Source organism: Apis laboriosa, unplaced genomic scaffold (assembly GCF_014066325.1).
Source record: "Apis laboriosa isolate Shangri-la unplaced genomic scaffold, ASM1406632v1 scaffold25_cov139, whole genome shotgun sequence".
Classification (NCBI taxonomy): Eukaryota; Metazoa; Arthropoda; class Insecta; order Hymenoptera; family Apidae; genus Apis; species Apis laboriosa.
Genome location: NW_025222552.1, coordinates 1,320,508 through 1,337,970, shown reverse-complemented (window position 1 = coordinate 1,337,970; position 17,463 = coordinate 1,320,508). Strand labels below are relative to the sequence as shown.

General features: G+C 21.1%; 2 protein-coding genes across 4 annotated transcripts; both read left to right on the top strand.

Moving 5' to 3' along the window:
* The first annotated feature begins 955 nt into the window (after window positions 1-955).
* LOC122713593 lies at window positions 956-5,199 on the top strand. 2 transcript variants are annotated; one of them, XM_043934184.1, is made up of 7 exons: window positions 956-1,275; window positions 1,386-1,546; window positions 1,948-2,104; window positions 2,200-2,778; window positions 2,855-3,145; window positions 3,256-3,530; window positions 4,911-5,196. In XM_043934184.1, exons 1-6 carry the CDS (start codon window positions 1,218-1,220, stop codon window positions 3,525-3,527), a joined length of 1,518 nt encoding a protein of 505 aa, XP_043790119.1. In that variant the 5' UTR covers window positions 956-1,217; the 3' UTR covers window positions 3,528-3,530; window positions 4,911-5,196. The 2 variants fall into 2 exon arrangements, with proteins under 2 accessions (XP_043790119.1, XP_043790120.1); XM_043934185.1 differs by having other exon boundaries at window positions 1,215-1,275; window positions 3,256-3,491; window positions 4,911-5,199.
* A 687-nt stretch (window positions 5,200-5,886) lies between these two features.
* On the top strand, window positions 5,887-13,583 carry LOC122713645 (regulatory-associated protein of mTOR). 2 transcript variants are annotated; one of them, XM_043934285.1, is made up of 23 exons: window positions 5,887-6,241; window positions 6,342-6,444; window positions 6,856-7,097; window positions 7,186-7,332; window positions 7,393-7,577; window positions 7,671-7,730; window positions 7,832-7,932; window positions 8,055-8,188; window positions 8,330-8,713; window positions 8,789-8,863; window positions 8,941-9,198; window positions 9,356-9,499; window positions 9,589-9,844; window positions 9,942-9,983; window positions 10,184-10,329; window positions 10,644-10,741; window positions 10,819-10,927; window positions 11,019-11,182; window positions 11,269-11,439; window positions 11,513-11,754; window positions 11,860-12,024; window positions 12,388-12,670; window positions 12,866-13,583. In XM_043934285.1, exons 1-23 carry the CDS (start codon window positions 6,080-6,082, stop codon window positions 13,059-13,061), a joined length of 3,867 nt encoding a protein of 1,288 aa, XP_043790220.1. In that variant the 5' UTR covers window positions 5,887-6,079; the 3' UTR covers window positions 13,062-13,583. The 2 variants fall into 2 exon arrangements, with proteins under 2 accessions (XP_043790220.1, XP_043790222.1); XM_043934287.1 differs by lacking the exon at window positions 9,942-9,983 and having other exon boundaries at window positions 12,866-13,582.
* The last annotated feature ends 3,880 nt before the right edge of the window (window positions 13,584-17,463 follow it).

Below are 17,463 nucleotides of genomic sequence, written 5' to 3'. Positions count from 1 at the left end.
ATATTAAATTTAATGATAAAACTAAAGAATAATTTTAATATTCAAAAAAAAATTAAAAAAAAAAAAATCAAATGTTTTATGGTGTAATATAAAAATAATGTATAACAAAATAAATAGGATGAAATTACAAAGAAAGATACTAGTATTTTTTAGTTATATAAATATAGTATTTTTTATAATTTTTATATGCAAGTAAAATAATTATGCCATTAGAACTGATTTTCTTTATTATTTAATAATATTTAATAATATTACTTTTAATAAATTACTTAATAATAAAAGTTGAATATTTTTTAGCAAAATAATTTTAAAATAGTAAAATAGTAAAATAGTAAATTTTAAAATAGTAAATTTTTTTATGAAGTAATAATTCTATATTATTTTTTTCATAATTCTTTATTTATTGAAAATTAGAAAACAGAAGTATAATTATTCAATTTTAAAGTATTATTATAATTTTCCTTGATCACAAAGAAATTAAATTATAATAATACAGTATATATTATAATATTGTAGTATTATTAATTATAAAATTAAAAAAAATGAAGTTATTTTAAATATATATGAATATACTATATATATGAACTGTATACTATACAGTAATAATACCATTATTAGATTATTGTATTATATAATATAAAAAATATAAAATAAAAATTTGAAATCTTTGATTTTGATTCTTATTAAATAGTTATATTCTACACAAAAAATCAAGTAATTAGTATAAATATATAAAATATTTGATTTATATTGTCCACATATATATTGTCCATATTGTATTCAAAAATACATATATTTGTACTGAATAATATAATTATTTCATTGCATAATTTATTTATACAATTGATTTAGCATAATAATATATTGTTAAAAATAAATATTTTATAAAATTGCGAGAATTTAAAACTGGTAACTTTTAGTAATTTATTTGATTAGGGAGATATGAGTTCAGACACTATTGAATTTATTCTCACTATAATTTGTATAGTATTTTCATAAGTTTTGCTGTGCCATGATCTGTTTATAAAATTAGTTTTGAACTGTGATTAGATATAACATATTCAAAAAATATATATAGTGACAGTTGGCAATCATTAATATTAAGATATTGTAGTTGGAAATGATATGATACATATTTAATCGCAAATTAATTAAAAACAAATTTACAAACCGTATATACCTTAAAAAATAAATGTGATCTTTTATCGATATACAGAATGCAGATAGTGCATTTTTTTTGGAGTTTTATCTGGTATATTTTGTCTATTTGTCAAGGTAATTTGATTATATGCATTTCATATAATAATTATTCAATTTGTAATTACATTTATTGTTTTGTTAATTTATGATAAACTTAAAATATATTATTATATTTTATATTACAGTCAATGCTGTAGAATATAATATAACATTAACTCACGATGGTCCTGTAGTATTAGGTGGGACTATTACATTTAAAGCAGATATCTTTGAGAATGATGATAGACCATCAGGAACATTTAAATATAAATGGAGCGACAATGCATTAAATCCTCATATATATGAGGTTAGTTTCTTTTTTCCTGTTATGTTTTATTAAAATTATATATTATATAATTTTATATTTTGTTACAATTCTCTAATAAAAGTTTTTTTTAATGAAAAAAAAATTTTTTTTTTGAAAGATATGTATTTTAAAGAAATGTATTTTTTTTATAATGTATAATATTGAGTTAATTTAATTCAGTTTGATCCAGAAATTTTGTATTCATAGTTTTAATAATAAATAATCATATTCATTATAATATTTATTTTATGTTTATATTTATTATAATATTTTTTTTATTAAAATCTCATCATTATTGTAATATATTTTTTATATTTTAATATTATATTTAATATATGATTTATAAAGAAATATACAATTTAAATATGAAATAGAAAATAATAATTTTAATTTTTTCATAGACAGGAGATACATCAAATACAACAACATATTGGAGTTTAAATATTTTACATGAAAATTATACGGTTGGAATATATGAAGTTGAAGTAATAGTTAGTAAATTTGTTATTTTATGGTGGGAGAAACTTACTAGTGTTCGTGCTAAGTTTTATGTCACTCGTAAGAATTTTTAAAATCATTTTATATTAATTTTTTATTTATTATATGTTTTATTATTTATATGTTCAACTTTATCATATTTATCAATTTTATAGAATTCCTTAATGGAGATATCAAAATTATACAATCCAACAAAACATCAATAGATACATATGTTTCTTCAGCATCTGAAGCAAATGTAACAATAAATATAAGAAAAGGTGATATGGATTATTTGATGAAAGCTACAACAGTATCAATTTATTGGTTCATAGATTGCAAATATTTTGGTCAAACAAACGATTTAAATTTTCTCTACAATTTTACAAATCCTGATATATCGCATATATTAGAAGCTTTAGTAATTGCATCATATGATTCGCTAACAACATCTGTTTTACCATCTACAATTATTTCACCAATAACAGCTATTCTTTCTAATAAAACTGTGCAAAATAATATAATATCAAATATTAGAAAAGAAAAAGTGGCAAATGCTATCATATCTAATAATAATTTAACTATAAAATTAATATCTACAGAAATGGTAACAGAAATGCCATTAAATGATGCAACAAATAATATCTCTGATGTAAATAATATTTCTTTACCATATATTTGTTCCAATTCTTCAATAATTCCTCCAGATCCTAATAAAACATATGGACACTTTATAAAAAAGATTGATGTTCGTGGTAAGTATAAATATTATATATAAAATAACAATATTCAATATAAATTATAATGATATTATCAATATAAAAATTATAGCACCCATAAGAAATATAACAGTAGAGGGTACTAATTGGATTCAACCTTGGGATATGTTATCTCTTAATGTAACATGCAAAGGTTCAGGACCTTTTAATAAGTGCCTTCAGTTTCAAAGAGGGAAGTATAATGTTACTGGAAATGAAACATGCAACAATATAGATAATCTTTATTCTTGTAATTTTTCTATTATTCATTATTTTTTGGAACCAAGTATATACACAATATTAATCATATTAAATAATGATGTCAGCAAACAAATTTATCCTTTAACAATAAATATTTATAAAGGTATATATTATTATCTTAATATTAATAATAATAATAATATAAATTTTATTTTATCATAAGATAGACAATTTATATTAATTTTTTTAATTGCATTTTTAAATATTTTATAGTAACAACAAAACCACAATTATCAGTCATAGTGGTACCTGTTTCTTGTTCACTTGCTGCTGTGGTACTCATTATTTTTGGCATTGCATATTATATACAAAGTAGAGCAAAATTTACTATAGAAGTTGCAGATTTTGATTTTGGTCAGAATAATCCAGAGATGGAATATAAAACATTCACAGAACGATTACGAGATTCAATTAATAACGCCATAAGACCAGGAAGCAAACGGATAAGTGTACGCCAGCCCTATTATGGCAGCATGAATCACTAACAAGTATAGATTGTACAAACTACATACATCTTTGATTGTCAATGACAATCTCAGTTATACAAAATAGTACTAACATATGATATATATATAAACATATAATAATATTTCGATAGAATGATTAGAACAATCTTTATCATTTCCTGTTATTTGGATAAAAATCAAAAATTTTCATGAAGAATGAAATTTTCATTAAATTTGTATTTTTTATATCTAATTTTTATTACATTAAAAAGATCTAATAAAGTTCAATTTATATTTCAATAAACTTGATCCAAGCGTAATCCAAATGTGTTGGTAATAGTAAATCGTTATTATCTATAGAATCAAAAAACTTATATATAACATTATATATTGACAAAGTTCATTCGAGTATTATTACATAATTTTTTCACAAATTTAATTAGTGAATCTTGCACACTTAAATGCTCGTTAAAGATGATTTTTCGATGAATTTATCCAGTATTTTCGCTCACAATTGATATTTTAGTTTAAACATTCGATTTATTTTGCTTTAATATTTAATAAATTTTTAAACAAATGAATTTATGAAAGAATGACAAAGTTTTGAATCGGTCAATTATACTTAAAAAAGTATTTAATATAATAGAAAAATCTTCAATTTTTGATTTTGATGATTTTAGATTTTATCTGTTGAAATATATACAATATTTGAATATAATGTATATGCATTGAAGTATACATATTAATTTATAATATATTTTAATATATAATATATTTATAACATATTACATTATATAACATATATTTATACATTACATTATTACATTATATTACATTATGTAATATATAACATATATAGAGTATATATATTAATTTTAAAAATGAAATTACATATCAGTCTCAATTATAGAATTTACAGTTACATAAAATTTGAAAATATAAAAGAGACAAATATATTACTTTTACTATATTACAAATATATTATATTTAATATAATGTAATCTATTTAAAATTTGAAGTTATCTTTATTAAGATTTATTAAATAAGAATTATTCATCTCGTTAAAATTTTTCTAATAAAATAAAAAATAAATAAGAATAAATTTTTTTTTTTTTTATTTTTCATTAAAATGATGTCTCATATTACATCATTATATTGAAATATTATTATATATTTGTTATCTCTATTTTTAAACATTAAACTATACATTGTTTTTGCACTATCATTATTTTCATAAACTTTTTTCTTATTTTTTTTCTTTATATATATTTTAGTTTATTTATAAAATATTTATTTTATTTTCATATATAATAAATTTGATTTAAATGGAAATGCTTGAATTACTACTATACCATTTCTATTTAAATTAGATGTTCTAAATATTATTTATACTGAAATAATTAATATTTCATAAAATTTCAGGGTTATAAACCTCTTACTAATTCTCAAACTCTTCAATGATTAAAGTGGAAAAAAAAATAATAATCAAGTAATCAAATTAAAAATCATAAAAAATTAAAAACGAAACAAAAAGAAATTAAACAAGAAGAATTTAAAAATGATGTTCTATAGCATTTTTAAGTATCAAATAATTATTAATACTATATCACTAATAATGTGAGTTTATTCATTCCAAATAATTCATAAATAAAATTAAAATTGTATATAGAATAAATAAAGATTGTATATAGGCTGTGAACAGAATATGTAATGAAATGTTTTTTGTAATGTTTTGCAAATGTGAAAATGAAATTTTAATTTTCAATTCATTTTTTTTTAAATTCTGATATTGTGAAATCTTACAAATATGTATTTTTTATTTTTAATATGTTATGTATATTATTTTAGATTATAATGAATTTATTATAATGAATTCATATTTAAACTATAAAAAAAGTATTGATAAGTACATAACTATGTCAGCATATAGATTATCAATTTAAAAATTTTAGTAAATAAAATAGTTATCATATCTTTATATTATTTGAAAATAATATTTTTTATTATAATAATATATTTTGTAATGTAATTTTTCTGAATGTATATATGCTTCTACTTATATACAAGTTATTTGCACATTCATGCATAAATTTAATTAATTATAATGTTAATATGTTAAATATAAGTTATTTAATTCTATTAGTTGTAAAAATGAATAAGTTAGATTTCAACGATTTAATTTTAAAGTGACCTTGTAAAAGGTATCTAATAAATAAAGATGTTTTCTTGTAAAAACTGCTATTGTTATTTTTTATTATTTCTTATATTTTTCTGATTTCGATATATAAGAGGAAAACAATTAAAAATAATGTGAATAGTAAGTGGCACCATCTGCATATAGTTATTACGACCAAAAAATCTACGCATTTGTGAGAATTCATTGGTAATAGTTAGGGATTTAAGATGGCGACGATTGAACTAAACTTATAAAATTGTGCTCTGGTAAAAAACGGTTATGCTTTTATCGTTTATTGAATATTGTCAGTTCATAGTTTTAATCTATATTTATGTAATATCAATCTAAGATTTTTAATAATTGAAACGTATCTTTCGAAAAAATTGATTATAAACTTTTCTCGAGTCCTGGACTTATGATGTCAATAATTACTTCTAAGTCATGCCACGAGGAAGAAAATTTGAAATCGACGGAAGAGGATGATTGGAAAATACAGCTTGCATTTTGTAAATCACGGCATAGTACAACAATTGAGGGTGTAAATTGTATTACACAAACATGGAGGATGAAAGAACGAGTTTGTTGCTTTTTTTCTTTTTAGTTCTTAATTAATATATTTTAAAAAATTATGTATTTAATTCTACAGAATAGTTTGCTCAATTATTATTTTTTTTTAGATGAAAACTGTGAGCGTGGCTCTAGTTTTATGTTTAAATGTTGGCGTTGATCCACCAGATATTGTCAAGACGCAACCGTGTGCACGTTTAGAGTGTTGGATCGGTATTTATCTAGTTTATTTACATCCCCACAATTCCCCGCTGCCATTATGTAATGCATTTTGAGGTTATGCATGTGCGTGACAGCAATTTATAAATGAATGTCATTTTAGTAAACTACTAGATGACATTATATTTATTATTAATTTGAATAATTTTTGTATTTATTATATATTGTTATATGTTTCTTTTTACTTAAATTTAACATTTTGATCGTTATTATTTATTATTTTATATTAGTATTTTTATAATTTCATGATCTTATCGCTTTATAAAATTATAAGTGAGGATTGTTATAAATTTACATTATCATTTTTTAGCATATTTTAATGAAAAATTTTATTTAATTCATCTGAATTATTTTTATTAATTATATAAATATACTTTAAAAATTATATTTTTTTTAATTTTATAGATCCTTTATCAGTGAGTCCACAGAAAGCATTAGAAACTATAGGTTCTAATTTACAAAAACAGTATGAACGATGGCAACCAAGAGCTCGTTATAAACAAAGCTTAGATCCTACTGTTGAGGAAGTTAAAAAATTATGTACATCTTTAAGACGAAATGCAAAAGAAGAAAGAGTTCTTTTTCATTACAATGGTCATGGTGTTCCTAAACCTACTAGTAATGGTGAAATATGGGTATTTAATAGGGTTAGTAAAAAGAAAAGTTTTAAAAAAAATTTTAGTCATTATAAAATAATTTAATAAATATATTTAATTTACAATTATTATATTGCAGACATATACACAATATATTCCTTTGTCTGTATATGATTTACAAACGTGGATGGGTGCACCTAGTATTTATGTATATGATTGTTCCAATGCAGGTATTATTGTAGAATCTTTTCAGCAATTTGCAGAACAACATGAAAAGGAATATGAGGTATAATAACTTTGAAGAAGGTTGATTAAAAATAAAAATTACATATAAGTCCATTTATAGATGGAAAAACAGGCAGTTCAACAAAATCGTACAGGTGGAGTAGCAGGTGCTTCGACACCATCTTACAAAAATTGTATTCAATTGGCAGCATGTGCGGCTAGTCAGATTTTGCCTATGAATCCAGATTTACCTGCAGATATATTTACATCGTGTCTTACAACTCCAATAAAAATTGCATTGCGATGGTAAGATGATAAATATGATTTATTAATATTTTGTATTATATAATATAATATATTTTGTATTTTATAATATATAAATATTTATTTTTTATGTAGGTTTGTAATGCAAAATACATCTAAATTGGTACCAAAAATATCGTTAGATTTAATTGACAAGTAAGAATATTTTACATATTTATAATTATTTATTCATATATATATGTATGTACTTTTTTTATTAGAATTATATATTAAAAATTATAATAAATAAATTTTAGAATTCCAGGACAATTAACTGATAGAAGAACAATGTTAGGGGAACTTAATTGGATTTTTACAGCAATTACTGATACTATAGCATGGAATACATTGCCAAGAGGTAAATTATATAATTATATCTAAAATGATCATATAATTATTTCTATCTATACATAATATATAAATATTAAATATTGTATAATAACTAATTATAATTAAATATTAAATATGTTCAATTTATAGATTTATTTCAGAGATTATTCAGACAAGATTTATTAGTAGCTAGTTTATTTAGAAATTTTTTACTTGCTGAGCGAATATTACGCTCGTATGATTGCACTCCAGTTTCTTGTCCAAAATTACCATCTACTTATCAGGTAAATAATTTTAATATTATAAATTAATTTTAATATTATAAATGATATTTTTTAATAGAAAAAATTATAATTAATATTTTTTTAGAAATCAAATAAAATCTTTTTTATTCTATCATTAATATATTTTTGTTGTTAATGTAGCATCCTATGTGGCAAGCATGGGATTTAGCACTTGATCTTTGCTTAGCACAATTACCATCTATTCTTGAGAATGAAGATCAATTTGTACATTCGCCATTTTTTGAAGAGCAATTAACTGCCTTTCAAGTATGGCTTACACTAGGTTCTAAAAATCGTAATCCACCAGAACAACTGCCAATAGTTCTACAAGTATTATTAAGTCAAGTTCATAGACTTAGAGCATTGGAATTATTAGGACGTTTTCTTGATCTTGGTCCATGGGCAGTGAATTTGGCTCTTAGTGTAGGCATTTTTCCATATGTTTTAAAATTACTTCAGAGTAATGCTAAAGAATTACGTCCATTACTTGTATTTATTTGGGCAAAAATTCTTGCAGTTGATAGTGTAAGTTTTAATATTATGAGTTCAAAAGTATTAATATTTTATTAAATTTTTTTTGAATTATTTATTATATTTCAGACTTGTCAAGCAGATTTGGTACGAGATGGAGGGCATAAATATTTTTTATCTGTTCTTCAGGATACTTCAATACCAGTACTGATGATATAATTTTATTTATTTTTGAATTCAATTATGTTATAAAAAAAAATTATAAATTTATTTTATTTTAGAGTGAACACAGAACATTAGCAACATTTGTTTTGGCTAGTATTGTGAATGATTATCGACCAGGTCAGATTGCTGCAAATCATGGTAGTCTTGTTTCTATTTGTTTAGAACAACTTGGAGATTTGAATGCTTTATTACGACAATGGTTATGTTTATGTCTTGCAAGACTTTGGCATAATTATGACAAAGCAAGATGGTGTGGAGTCAGAGATATTGCCCATGAAAAATTGTTTACATTATTACAAGATCCAGTTCCTGAGGTATAAATTATTTTATTTATTTATTTAATATATTAAAGTTTTATACATAAATTTTATACTTTATATTTATAAATATATTAAAATCTTTAATATATGATTATGTCTTTAATGTATGAATTATATGATAATATATTTAAGAAAATATATAATTATATAGGTCCGAGCAGCTAGCGTTTATGCTTTGGGAACATTTATAAACAGTGTAACAACACGAAGTGAGCATGCAAATAATATTGATCAAATCATAGCTATGACTCTTATTAATACTGTATCTTATGATATGTGTCCTTTAGTTAGAAAAGTATGTAAGTTTGTTATATAATGATATAACAAATTACTGATTTTATATTTCTAATATGAAAGAAAAAAAAATATGAATTATTTTTACAGGAATTAGTAGTAGCACTTCAATGGATGGTATTACATTTTGAAAATTCTTTTGTAACCTTAGCATTGGCTGAAGAAAATAGCAGAAAAGATTTAGTAGTAGAGACATTATCACCATTTAGTGGAATGAGACGTATTAGTTCTAGGGATAGATTAAAAATGCTTTCTCCAAATAACACATATAATCCAGAAAGTACAGACGGATTTGGACAGGATCGTATTAAAAGAGTGTCATCATCGTCATCTATTAGTAGTTTAGGTAAGTAATAAAGTATATTGTTTCTAATTAAAGTTATTATTAGCTATATTTCCGGATTTTCGATAACATTCCTTGTATTGTTTCATTCGTGTACCAGGAAATAATTGGGAGTTCGTGAGGAAACCTTGCGAGTCACTTGGTAATAATGATTGGAAATTCCATTGCATGTTCGTACATAGTTCATTCTTCATTTTTAGGTTTTATAACTTTTAATTTATAGCTAATACATCACTATTACTATTATCACTATTTTGTTATTTACAAACACATTTTCGTAAAAACCAGATATTTTTCTATATTGAATGCAAAATATTTTAAGTTATGTTTTATTATTTTTAGGACACAGTTCTCTTGGAAATTTACCAAGTCTTTCTTATGGTAGTGTGTATATGAAATTATGGCATGGATTATGTAGTCTTGATAATGATCCTCATCCTACGGTTGCTACTATGTCTCAAAAAGTCACTAATCACATTCGAAATCAGGTAAACATAATGATTTAATAATATATTTATTATATTACATACATTACATGTATATATTTACAAAATATATACAAATATATATAGTATACAATAAATTATATGTATATATCTACAAAATGTATATAAATATATATAGCGTGCAATAAATAATACAATAAAAAATAATATAAATAATACATATATCAATATATATATATATATAAAATAATGATATTCATTATGATACAAAAATAATATAATATAATATGAAATAAAATGTGATATAAAATTTTTTTAAAAATTAATATATATTATAAAATATTTTTTTACTATAGGTCAAAGAATCTTCTACACCTAAGGAAGTAATTGAAACAAAAATATCTTCATCACTATCTCTTCCACCTTCTCCATCAAATCGTACTACATATTTAAGGTTAGTTTAATATTTTATCTATGATTTCTATCTATTTATTTTTAATTAATATTTATAATTAATTTATATATTATAAGTAATAGCAAAGGAGACTCACCGCCTACTGTAAACTCTGGAACTGATCTATTACGTTCATCAAGAATACCATCACATAGTAATCGTTCAAGAAAACCAATTCCTAATACAGTAAGAATTATTTAATAGGATCATTTATGTATGAATAACGTTATATTTTATTCATATTATCATTTAACATATTATTACTATTCTATTATAGATATCAGAAGAAGCAGATGAAGTTGTTGGAATAAAAACACCATTAACAACTTCACAATTCGTTGAATGGAGTTGTGCTCAATTTGCCCAGCCAGTTAGTTTAGAAACTGAAATTGAATCGATGAATGATATGGAAAGTAGAGTTCATTATGAAAGAGAATGGCGGTAAGATTTTAAAATATAATTTGAATGTATCCAAAAATGTTGTTATTTATAAAAGAATAAATTAATTTGCTATCTTCAATGTTCAGATACTTAAGAAATAAAAGACAAAAACGTGAAGCAAGAGAAGAACAATTACGTGCAATACAAAGTAGAGTAGAATTTCAAGTATTTCATACAAGATGTTCACATTCTCCAGAAGTTTTAACATTTCATCCTTTCGAACCTCATTTGGCTGTAGCATTGAAAGATTTCTTTGGGTATTTAAATTTTAATATAGTCAAATTTTAGTTATATTAAATAATTTTGTTTAATAGAATTATTTATTTATAGAGTATGGGATTATCAAACTGGTGCAAAATTGACTTATTGTGCAAGTCATGGTAATAAAATGTCACGTATTACAGCACTAGAGTTTATTAATGCTCATGATGTGACTTTATTAATGGCTGGTTCTGATGATGGTTCAGTTAGAATATGGAAAAATTATAGTAGTATGCTAAATCGCGATCCAGTTTTACTTACTGCTTGGCAAGCAATGGCTGATATACAACCTGCAGCAAAAACAACCACTGGTATATATAGTTATATATATGTATATATTCCGAAATATAAATATATAATTACATAATTATATGATATAATATATAATGTAATTATATAATTAAAATTGTTTATAGCAACAGCTGGATTAGTCACTAAATGGGAGCAAAAATCGCTTACATTAGCTGTGACGGGTGATGTTCGCATTGTTAGACTTTGGGATGCAGAAACTGAATTAAAGAAACAAGATATACCAATAGGTGCTGATTGCTGTGCTACATGTATTGATGTTGATGGTGTAGGTTAGTTCTCTACATATTTTATTACTACTTTACTATTTTACTATACTAATTTAATCATGTTTTTTTAAAAAAATTATTATAATTATTTATTATTAAATTTATTTAACCAATGTTATATATAAATGATTATTAGTGTATAAGTATATAAAATATATAAAGTGCATAATAGATATACATAAATTCTTTTTTCATTAAATATTGATAGTTAATGAAATAAATTGTAATTAAAATACTGATTTATAATTAACAAAAGAATAAAAGATAAAAAGTAGACTAAAAGACTTTAACAATATTTAACTTTTCATATTGTGTTTCTTATTAATATTCAAATATAAAATATGATAAAACATTTTTTTGATATAGGTGCAATGATGGCAGTAGGATGTGGAGATGGTTCAGTTCGTTTATTTGATAGAAGATTACCTCCATTAGAATCAAGAGTTATGATTTGGAGGGAGCATACAGCCTGGATGTTAAGTACATCTTTAAGAAAATGTGAAAGATCTACACCACAATTGTTCACTGGATCATCTTCGGGAGATATTAGAATATTTGATCTTAGAAAAAATTCCTCTGTAAATACTGTACAGATAACACAAGGTATTACAGCATTGGCAGCACATGAAATGACTGATATATTTGCATGGTAAGTTTAAGATATGTTAAATATGAAATTTTTAAATAAAAAATTTGAGATATTTTTAATGAAAAAAGAATATGACTATTTTATATATATATCTTACATTGAAAAAAAAGAGTTTAGGAGTTTAAATTTAAAAAAAGTTTAAAAAAAAATAAGTCTTTTAATGTCAATAACATTTAATTTATTTATATTTTTTAGTGGATCAACAAATCACTGTATAAGTGTATATAACACAATGGGTCAACATTTAAACACAATAAAATTTCATGAAGGATTTATGGCCACTCGTATTAGCCCTGTAAGTTGTTTGAGTTTTCATCCTTATCGTGTAATTCTAGCAGCTGGTTGTGTAGATAGTACTATTACAGCATATGCATCTGAACCACGCAGATGACTAATAGAAATGGAATTGTTGTAAAATTATCATTACAAATGCAAATCTATAGTACTTGATATTTTTAGCATTAAAAGTCAATAAAAAGAAATATTAAAAGCGTAATATTGAATATTTGAAAAAATCAGAAGATGAATATTATTTTTTACGTTTTTCTACTGCATTTTTTCATATGTGAAAACGCTATTCTTTGGAATTAATTCATGTAGAGAAACTAATAGTTTATGTGATTATAAAACCTGTGAATAAATTAACCAAAGTCTTTAAAGACGACCAAAGAAAAACTCGATAATACAAATTACATTACAGCAATGTAATATTTTAAAACGCAGTTGAAAGAAATTTGATTATTCTTACAAATAATGATGCATAATATATGCAAATGTGATGCAACGAAAAAAATTTGAATGCATGTATGAATGTGTTTAATATTTAATAAAGCTTGTAATATTTATAAGAAAACAACTTTAATTATTGTGCCATTACAAAAATAGTTCCAATTAAGTTTATGTTTCGAATTTTCTAATCAATTAATGAAATATTTATTTTTCTTTATATATTATTAATTTTCTTAATTTTTTCTTTTATTTTTTTTACAAAACTTAAAGAAATAATTTTAATTTTAAAACTGTATAAAATATCTATATATATATTTTTAGCTTTTTATGATAAAGTTATTAAAATTAAAACAAGAGCAAATATATTGCTTAAATAATTTAACTATATTATTTTATATTTTATGATTAGTGCAATAAATTATTAAATTAATGATAACAAAAAAATTGAAATAAATAACTTAAGAGCGAAGGAAATATTATTAAATTAAATTAGAAATTAAATTAAATGGAATATTTTTTTATTAATACATCATTTTTTTAAAAATCTGTCTTATATGCATATTTTTCTTTATGATTTCTTAAAATTTTTCGTTTGCAATTATAGAAAAAAAAAAAGGAATTATTTTTGTAAATATATGAATTTATCAATAACATTTTTTGTTAAATTATTAATGATATATTTAATTATATATGAATTAAAACTTTTTAAGCTTCTTTTCATAATTAAAAATTTTATCATGTTGTAGCTTAAAATATTTGTAAAGAAACACGTCTTCACTGACAAATTATTTAAAAATTTAAATAGATACATATGTAATGTAATTTTTATTTAATTAATTATCATTATATTATTTAGAAAGTGTTTTATGGTATAATTATATGTTGTATATGTGTATTTTATTATACACATAATCATTTATTGCTATTGTTATTGGCTATTATAATCACTTTAATCAAGTAATCAGATTTCATATATCTATGCATGAATATCAGTAGTTAAATTATATAAATAATAAAAGAAAAAGAAAAAGATATTAGATAACGAGTTCGTAAATAAAAATGTATATACTTAGGCAATATTGAATAATGTTTAAAAAAAAATAATATGCATATAAATTTATTTCAAATTACAATAGTTTTGTTATTAATATTGATACTCAGAGGCACAATAAAAGATATAAATTGCTAAATTTTTTCTAAATACATAATAGATAAAAAATAAGAATCTCTAAAAATACACATATGAGATGTTTCACAAGATGAATGCATATTAATATAAAAATATTCAAAAACTGATTATTTGATAAAGAACGATTTGTAAGAAATTTTAATTATAAAATACAAATTGAATCATAAAAAATCAATAATTTTGTTTTTAAACTCAGAAATCTTTTGTTGTGTATAAATACATATACAAATTTATATGTATATAGATACATATGTACATATAAAATTTAATATGCAAGTTAAGAATGTTTTGCTTATCTTTTTGGAGAAAAAGTATCTATTTCATTAGAGAATGTAAAGTATAATTGATAAATTAATGTAGTAATTGTATTTTTTCGACTACTAATATATATTTCTAATAAAATCAAATACTTTTATGATGAGATAACATTTTCGGACATTTTATGTAGCTATACTGGGTTTAGAGAAAATTTTATGTAGCTATAGCTGGGTTTAGAGAAAATTTTAAAACATAAAAAACATAAAAAGTACTTAATTTATATTCACTACTTTTTGAAGTAGTTATAAATAGATGTTCCTGTATTATTATATTATTACACCATTATTGCTATTGTTAATAATAATTATTGGAAATGTTAGATACAGGAACATCAAATAGAATAATTTAAGAAAAATGAATATGATGTACTATTTTGAATGTATCTTTATTATTTGCATTGTATGTGTGTATATGATTGCTTTATAATAAATATAATCATGTTATTTTAATGTAAGATTGTAATTTATATTTAAATATCATGCTATAATCAATTTTAATGATCAATGTTATTTCGATTAAATATTTGTTTAAAATTATTTATATTCATATAAATTATTTATATTTAATTATTCATATAAATTATATATCTATTAATTTATAAATTAAAATATGTTTAAAATACCAACAATGATGAAATAAATACTGTACTTTGGATTAGCAAAAATAAAATAAATTCATTCTTTTTTATATATTTTAAAATTTCTATGTAATGAAAATATATGCAATATAACATATTATTTTTAATGATGTAACCATACTTCTAAATTCTATTTTTTAAATATTTTATTATTATTTTTTATATTTAGTATCTATAAAATATTAATACATAATAGTGTAATGGACGTAAAATTATCTTATTTTAATATAACTTAATATATAACTTAATATAATTGATAAAAAATCAATACATATATCAATTTTTACATTTGTTTTGATCTTAAGATTATCTAAAAGATTGTCTTAAAATGCTTAATGAATATAATTAATATTTTAGAAATCTTATATAAAACATTTCTTTAATTTTTTAAATCATCATTAAAATAGTTATTGTGAATAGTTTTTCTGTTTTCTATATTTAATGTTATTAATATATATCAAAGAAATATTTTTATTTTAACGACATTTATATTAATTTATATAATTCAATATATTAAAATAATTATAAAAATAATTAAAAATATGTAATATTTTTATTTTTTATATCATAAACATATATTATACATATTATAAATTTTAAATTATAAATTTTATAATCAAAATTTTTTTACATACTTCCAAACTTCATTTATTATAAAATTCAAATCAATTCTGTTATTAATTTTTGAAAAATTGTAAAATATTTTTACTTAATAAATGATTTATTTTGAATTTATGTTGTAAGTATCTTTTTTTTTACTTATTTTAATAATGTATTTATTCAATATTTAAAGCACATTAATTAAATAACATTTTTTAAATATATTTTGCCAAATTTTAATGTAAAAAATAGAAAAGAAATTTTATTATAGTTTTTTACAGATATTATTATTATCGAATTTAATTTCTTAATTAAGTAAATAAATTTAAAATAAATAAATAATAAAATAAAAGAATAATTTTGCACGAAAAATTAAAATAAAAAAATTACAAAAAAATTAATTATATTTTAATAAAAATGTGAGATTTATTGCAATATTAGTTGTAAATATATAAATAATTTACATTATTTTATGCATATATTATTTATGCATATGTTATTTATTAAGACATATAGAAAAAAAGGTACAAATATGAGATAGAAAAATACACGAAGATATTGATTGAATACAACATTGATAGTTTTGATAATGATTATATTTTAAATATTATTATAATTAAAACGGTCTCCTATAGCAATTATTGATAAATTCCTTTTATTTAATATATATTTTATGTTTCAATTATAATAAAACATTTCTATTTGCGTTTATGAAATTATTTTATGATTTTTAGAAAAAAAATTTATTTTTTCTAAAAATTTATTAACTTATTAATTTATTTAAAAAGAAGAAAAGATAATTTATTATAATTACTCGTAATTTTAGTATATTAAGATTTAAAATATTTGTATGTTTTATTATGATAAAATAAAAGAAAGTAAAATGGCAAATTGATAAAAATATGAAATACTTGATTGATAGCAATATAATTAAAATTTTTCGAAGAAATTTTAAAAATAAATTATATAAATACGTTGTCTATCATAATAGTTGTGCTCATCAATTGTGTAGATACAGAAAGCACAATTTATATATGCGGTTATTATAAATCAAGATAAATTATTTGTTTCATTATGATTATTTTATTATATTTAACGTTATTTGCTTGTATATTAACTTGTATATTGTATTGTATATATTAATAAAACTTTTTTATTAACATTTTAACACAGTTTTATTCAATTTATTTCCCTTGATAACAATTTCAAGGGAATTTTATTAGTAGCCGATATTATTACTAATTATATTATTAATCCAATTTAGAAAAAATAAAAAAATTAAAAGTTTTATAAAATTCAAAATACTTATATTTGCAGCAT